The 7,361-nt window shown below is 32.8% G+C and overlaps 1 protein-coding gene across 2 annotated transcripts; it reads right to left on the bottom strand.

The window, feature by feature from the left end:
- Positions 1 to 209: 209 nt before the first annotated feature.
- Positions 210 to 6,445, bottom strand: LOC110719550. Of its 2 annotated transcripts, none has more exons than XM_021898507.1 (14): positions 6,008 to 6,445; positions 4,233 to 4,291; positions 3,998 to 4,106; positions 3,759 to 3,865; positions 3,596 to 3,664; positions 2,951 to 3,523; positions 2,123 to 2,325; positions 1,941 to 2,005; positions 1,764 to 1,843; positions 1,538 to 1,642; positions 1,289 to 1,428; positions 1,073 to 1,180; positions 698 to 850; positions 210 to 593 (listed from the first exon to the last, which is right to left on the bottom strand). In XM_021898507.1, exons 1-14 carry the CDS (start codon positions 6,177 to 6,179, stop codon positions 503 to 505), a joined length of 2,034 nt encoding a protein of 677 aa, XP_021754199.1. In that variant the 5' UTR covers positions 6,180 to 6,445; the 3' UTR covers positions 210 to 502. The 2 variants fall into 2 exon arrangements, with proteins under 2 accessions (XP_021754199.1, XP_021754198.1); XM_021898506.1 differs by having other exon boundaries at positions 2,123 to 2,607; positions 6,008 to 6,443.
- Between the last annotated feature and the right edge of the window lie 916 nt (positions 6,446 to 7,361).

Consider the following 7,361-nt stretch of genomic DNA (forward strand, 5'->3'; position numbering starts at 1 on the left):
TTGAGAAACATAGTTTATTTCTCATGTTGAGAAACTTGGAATTTCTCCTTATTTATCTCCGGTATCACCAATGATTTCGTGAAAATTTGAGAAATGAGACTAGTCAATAGTGTTTCTTCTTGTATTGAATGAGATTGATTAGTATTTTCTATCAAGGATGAGGTCAGGCAGAAAGCAGGCTGGAAAACACAAAGAGCATTTTGAACTTATAATGGCTTTCATGAAAATTTGTTTGGTTCTTTGTTTTTGCTATACATTTTCTTTGCCTTACAGTTTATCACAAATTCAGTGACAAAAATCAGTCAGCAAAACTTAGCGCCTGACAATCTTCTGGAGGCGGCCTATCATCTTAATAGCATAGTATATCACTATAATCAACCAATCTTTGGTTTTGTTTTGTATCTATTCTGACTTTCTGTATTATGAAAATTTGACAGCAACATCACAAACATCAGGGGATACTGCTGTCAGTTGATCTAGTTGTTGCGACTGCCATATCGCTTTATTCATCAGGCTTCGAACCCTCACTTTGCAAGTTAACCTTGGAGCAAAGGAAGAAGAATGCTGCTGTGTACATTGCAACGTGCCATGTACTGTTATAGACCAAGGCATAATATTAGTTCTAACAAACGAAGTACACAACAATTTTTGTTACATTAGGCCTGTAATTTTGTTGCAGGAGAGGAAAGTTCTGTACCTGTGAAAAATCCAGTAAGTTTCAATGTCTTCTAGATTCCAGCTTATTGCTGCCAAGGCTAATGCAACAAAACCTGCTACCAGAAACCTCCAACGAAAGCTTCTGAGCATTTTCTTCATATTTTCAAGGAACCATGAACTAGATATCGTTGGCCTGTACAAACATTTTACAATGTCTATAAGAAGGAAATTTATGTATATGTGTGCATTGCAACGTGCCAGTGTGATGCCTTTAGAATTATATCCGATTATATTTTGCAGATATTGCTGAAATTGTGCAGTATTCTGTATAAGTTTTAGCCAGTTTTTTCTTGATAATTGATAGAAGTGAGAAATAAAAGAACAGATCATCAGAAGAATTCACTCCTGTAATAACCTTTGAGAATGGGTAGAGAATGCTATCAATTTGGTTGATGATTCTACCAGCCATGTAATGAGAAGGCACGCCACACCAATGATTATCACAAATTTTATATTTCTGGAACTGCAAAAATATTTAAACTTTGATGCATCACAACTGAAATTCAAGTTTGCTAATGAAGTTGAGATCTCATAAAATTGGCTGAATGGTAAATAAATCGTAAAAACTAACCTGGTGGCATCACTCAGCGCCATGAGTGCTATGAGAATCCACACAACTGAAAGAATGCCTCTCTTCAAAGCTTCACTTACAGAAACCATATATATGAATGTGCTTATCACAGCCACAAAAGAGAGCCAGAAATCCATGAACTGAAAGCACTCGAAAGTAGAATGTAAGACAAACAATTACTATGACAACCTAATAAGCAAATGAATTTGAATATGTAGTATAATAATTGTAACAAGTTAGAATATTTACCTGTAGTGTACCATACTCCAGAACACATCTCCACTTTACATCACAAGCATGATAGATAGCACTCGCGACTCCACTAGAGAGAAAAACCACCCACTCGGCGTAAGACTGCATTCAAGTATAGTCCCATGATGTGATTAGATTATGAAGGGCTCTAAAGCGCATAATATAAGTAAACTATGAACGTAGGAAGTCTTCAATTTTCACAGTGACATATTTAAGGCCTTACTCTCTTCCAAAGGGCACAAATTGCAGGAAGTAAAGCTGCTGCATTTGATACTACCAGAAATAAAATCTGAAGCTTCTGCTCTGCATTATATTCAAGTTGGTTTTTTAACAGGAAAAGATGATAAAAGGCAATACAAAACAAATTAAAAGGGAAATTATATGTCTGCTTGGTTCCAACCAGATCTCGGTACTACTTCTATGCTGCAATCAAACCCACCATGGAAAGTATCACATTTACAGAAGCTGAAAAATCAGTGAAGGAAATTGTGAAAATCTGAACAGAAAATGGAAAAGTAATGCAGAATAGTTCTGAATAATATATATGTATAAAGAACATAAACATGAATGAACAAAGCAGACCTGCAAGATCTCAAAGCATCAACATCTATGCATGTCCCATAACCGGAACAGTTATCAGCACAAGACTCGACAGAAAGGAAGAGGTCGGTCTGAGACTCCAAATTCTTCCTGGAATTCGGTCTCCTTATTAATCCAAAACTCCATTTTCCTTCTTGAGCATTAACTATATCGAATTTCACCCTTTGATTGCTTGATACATATACCTTAAACAAGGAAAATCCATTATTGCTGTTACTTGATTGGTTTGCATAGTAATAATCATACACCTTAAGAGATGGTAGACCACCAAATCTAGCATATAGTTCATATTCTATGCTTGTATTTGACACAATCTCGATTCTAATGTTTTTGCTTGAAGCATTTGATGGAACTTCTATAAAATAATACGTCCATGGATAGTCTAAGTTATCTTCTTGTAATGATATCCTTTGAGGAAAATTAATCGACGAGAGCTTAGTGCCATCCACATCCATAATGGGGCTTTCCTGAAAATTCACATGTCAAAGACAACAAGTATTAGTTCTATACAAAGGCCCTTTTCTCTTCACTTGGTTTTTATATATTATACTATCAAAACGAGGGTTTTTTTTTTTTGTTTCAACCTGATATATTACCGAATAAAACTGTGTTCATCAATTCTCTAGTGCTTTTCACATTTATATACGGCCACTAATTAACATTGTTTCTGCTAAAATTGATTCTTATTGTATTTTTTTCAAGTAAAAAAGAACAGTCGATCTTGGCTATTTTGTTAAGCTAAGGTCAATTAAGTTGAAATGTAACTGAGAAACAAGCATGTTGTTAGGGAGTAAAGACTGACTCACTGACCTGTAAAGGATAATTCAGGATTTTCCACCTCAAGGAATAGCAGAGCTGTTTCACTTGTGTTTTATGAAGACTTTTGTCTCTAACATTTACAGTATGTGTAACATCAGGCACAATGTAGAAGTACCAAGTACCGAGCTTTGGTGTTTTGATCACGAGTTGCTTTCTGCTTATATCAGTGAAATAGTCATACAAACTAGTACTTGGGACTGCACCATTTCTTGCATAAACGATCAAAGATATCGCACCATGTCCTGTGTCATTAATTCTAATAGATTGATTTCCCAATCTGATATCATAAGCTGAGAATCTCAACTCCACTGACATGTTTTCGACATTCAGAAAGAAGAGCTTTGGACTCATATCAGGCATGTGACAAGAACGAAGGTGGTTTCTGCAGGCAACTTCACTCCCTCCAATGACTTGTTTACTTTGTGTATTATCATCATGGCTATTCACTGGAACACATTGAAGTCGGTGAAGTTTCTTGTCACAGAATTGTCCCCAGAAAATAGTTCTATTACATGCTTCAACACTTAAAAAGGCGCTGAATGTGTAAGATCTACCTCTGTTGATCTGTTGATTCTCAAAGTCATCTACTAAAAATCAAAACTGTAACTCGGAGAACATTATAGTGGAAAGACGTACCATTTTAGACTGAGTTCGAGCTGGTCCGATACCATTGAAAAGACCTATGAACAGAACACCTTCTTTAATCTGCATCAGTTAAGAACAAACCTTTAACATAAGTTCACTTAAGAAAAAGTTAAAACTTTTGTACAATGTTATATTATGAAATTATATTATAAACCTGCTCATTTGACATTGTAGGCCACATAGTATCTTGCATAACATAGCATTTATCAATACTTAAAGCGAGAAGCTTCTTACTTGATTGATCATAAACATCATCTAGCACTGCAACAAGAAACAAAATATACATATCAAAAGTTTCAGCTAATTTAAAAGAAGAAAAAGGGTATGCATATCCTAGCATAGAAACTGATTGAGTCATTATTTAAACTTGAATCCAAAACATGGTATATGTACCGAAGTTTTTTAGAGCAGCCTTTGAGAAATCAGGAAGAGGAAGACCTCCTTGTCGAAAGCACATCATAGGCAGTCGATGCGCACCCCTTTTGCTTATGAATTTTGAATCCTGTTATTAATAAACAGAATGCATTATGTAACATAATTGAGGCAACTGTCACATTTGAAATTATAAGTGTGTTAGAAATCTTAGAATAAACACTATTTAACATGTACTAGTATGAAGTAAGCTTACTAGTTCTATATTTGTGTTCAAGGCAATGGTCAGGGCAGAGAACCTCGGTGGCAGCTCAACTATGAAATAATAAAACTAAGAAGTAAGAAACATTTACATACAAGGAATTTACAAGCTATGTAGTCTTGAATGTGGCAAGATAAATGAATTTTATTTTTGGACGTATTAGATTAATACAAAGTACTTATTATGGTGCGTTCTATTCACCCAGTTGAACATATCAATTTATCAACTTAACCATTTTATTTTTTTTTTTTTATGTGTAAATAAGCCGAACAAAATAGTTTCGTACCTTGATCAAGTGCAATTAATACGAGCATGGTCTCAATTGCTTTATAAACAATTTGGGTGTGAAATTGTTGTTGTTGTTTTTTTTTTTTTTTTTAACTTATTATATCAAATCATCAGTTTCACTAGCATGCAAAGTAAAACTTCTAAAAGTACTACAATTTTTCAATTTTTTTTATCCATGACTTGTCTAGAAAAGCAAATTGCAGGTCAATTTCACGTTGATCCTTAGCAAATTTGTACCGTGTCCAAAAAAAAAACAAAGTAAAAAGTGGCAAAAACTTGTCCTTAAGCCTAAATTGAGAATGTCATTTTCGTCCTATTTCTAATTTGTCATAATTCACATTACATTAGGACAAAGTGAGAAGGTGATTTCTGATATTGACATCAAACAATCTTCAAAAAATTGAATTTTATTTATTTATTTATTTTTTATTTAAAACAAAAAATTGATGGTATAATGTTAAAGAGAGAGCCATAGCCTACTAACAAGAATGGCACCCATTCTAGGGTGGCCAAATTCGTAACATGTTCTTTTTTTTTTTTTTTTTTGGCGTCATGCCAAATATATAACCGCAAATCCGCAATACCCTAAAAATGGATATCGTAAAGGGTATTTTCGGGTTAATTGGGCCACAATATGCAAAATTTGCATATCATTACTATGAGTATGGAAATTTTCCACCTCAATCCCTCATTATTTTTATAAGCGGTTTGCAAATCACAGGGATCAAAGGACTTGCTACTAATACAGCATAATCAGTACATTCACACTAAAAAATCAGACACTATTTTTAGTTTACATTACTAATGTTGGAAAAAACCTCAACTACTGCATTATGCATAATTGGACTCCACTAAGAGCTTAATTGGTGAATTCTGTTTAATAAATTGACTCATTCTCCTTGAAGTCATTAACATAGGATATAATTGTGTTGATGAATGAAGATATATATTGAATTGACTTGAATGTCGAAAATAGAGCTTTGAGAGAATTAAATGGATGTACGACTTTATATACTTTTTAAATTGTTACATAACATATTTTTGAAAAAATACTCGTTCTAACAATCTTACGTACAAGAAAAATCTTACATGTGAACCATTTAATTTCCTTAGAAACTCTTGTATAAACAAAGGTGCAAGGAGCGCCCAGCCGCCCAATGATATTGTTGTTGCTCATTTTACTTATTATTACTCATCTAATCATTAAATGAACATATTATAACCTTGCACCAGTATACAGCTATTAATTTTCATAATTCCTTTCTTAAAAAAAAAAAAAAAAAAATTAAACTGATCATTTTATAATAATTTACATAAAACTATAATCAACTTTACCTATCTCATAAGAAAATTTATTTACATGGTATATTTTCTAAATTTTCTTCCATAATGATTATATTATATAAAATAAGATCCCTGACAAAAAAAAAAGAATTATATTCCGTGCATTAGATACGAGTAATAACAAAGTAAAAACTGACCTCTTAGGTAAGACCATTCAAATGGTTTGAGGATAATTGGAGTGTAATTCTTACTCCAAACATTGTAAAGATCGCTAGTGTTATTTTCACCAGTAACATAACAACTCACTGCTAACAAAGATACACACAACACGTAAAAGACCGCCATGATCGTTACTTGGTTGCTAATCATATGCTTCGGCAAGGAGGAAGAGGGAAAGTTGAAGTTTTTGTACTATGTAGAAATGAATTGTTGAATAGAATTTCAGAGAAATTGGAGGAATTTTAAGGGGAAATATATATAGTACTTGAGAAATTAGGACAACTAAGGATTTTATTTTGTGCATGAATTATTACCTTTAATGGGAAGACACACTTTTGGGGCCTTTGTCACCTTCAATGTAACTTTATGGCATGGCTAACCATGATTTACTTCCTTAATTGGCTATTGACCAATAGCAGTTCACTTCGCGCACATGTTCTAATTTAAAATTAAAGGCGTAAGTAGTTTAGAACGTATAAATTAAGCGATTTTTTTTTGACATATTATCAATCCCATATTCCGCTAATAGTTTCATTTACAAATTGGTTTTTAACACTCATTCCCATATGGAGGTGTGTTTACATAAAAGTTCATTCTAGATCGCAAGTAAAACTTAATTTCGTTTTCAGTATGATTATCAAATTATTTTTGGTTTTTATGGGTGAATTATAAAAATTAAATTATTAAGATCCTTTCCCGTATCTAATTAATACTCCAAGTTTATTCTTGTTTGGGGATTACAAACAGGATAGTTGCAACTGTACTAGACTACTAGGGAACAAGCAAGGCCAATTTTTGGCAAACAAGGTTGGGATTAAATAGCAAGTGGCGTAGAAAAAACCAACAAACCAAAAAAAAAAAAAATCCCCAAAAAATAGTTAAAAATAGTTACATACATAATTACAGAGTACTGTACTAAGTTTATTGTATTTAATATTTATTTATATTAACTAGATTCGTTAAAAATTTAATTGATTTTGAAATTTGACTTAAACCTACTCCACCTGTTTCGCTTTAATTGCAACACTTACTTTTTTTTTTTCCATCTATTTCTAATTAATTGCAAGACTTCTTTAAACCTAATGTAATTCTTATGTACTAGTAATATACTAATTGTACAAATTATAAAAATTGTTGACCTATGTTGGCTATGTAGGTTGGTTCTACTACCCAAGTAAATAAGCAAATTCACCAAAAAATGTAAAGGTCACGAACAGTCACAAAATTCAAAAACAAAGTCAATTGTTGGAAATCTGGTACGAGAATTTAGCTACCATTGTTTCTAACTTTCCACGACTTCTTAGTCAAATTTCAGCTAGTTTTGAAAATACG

Source organism: Chenopodium quinoa, unplaced genomic scaffold, assembly GCF_001683475.1.
Source record: "Chenopodium quinoa cultivar QQ74 unplaced genomic scaffold, ASM168347v1, whole genome shotgun sequence".
NCBI classification, from domain to species: domain Eukaryota; kingdom Viridiplantae; phylum Streptophyta; class Magnoliopsida; order Caryophyllales; family Amaranthaceae; genus Chenopodium; species Chenopodium quinoa.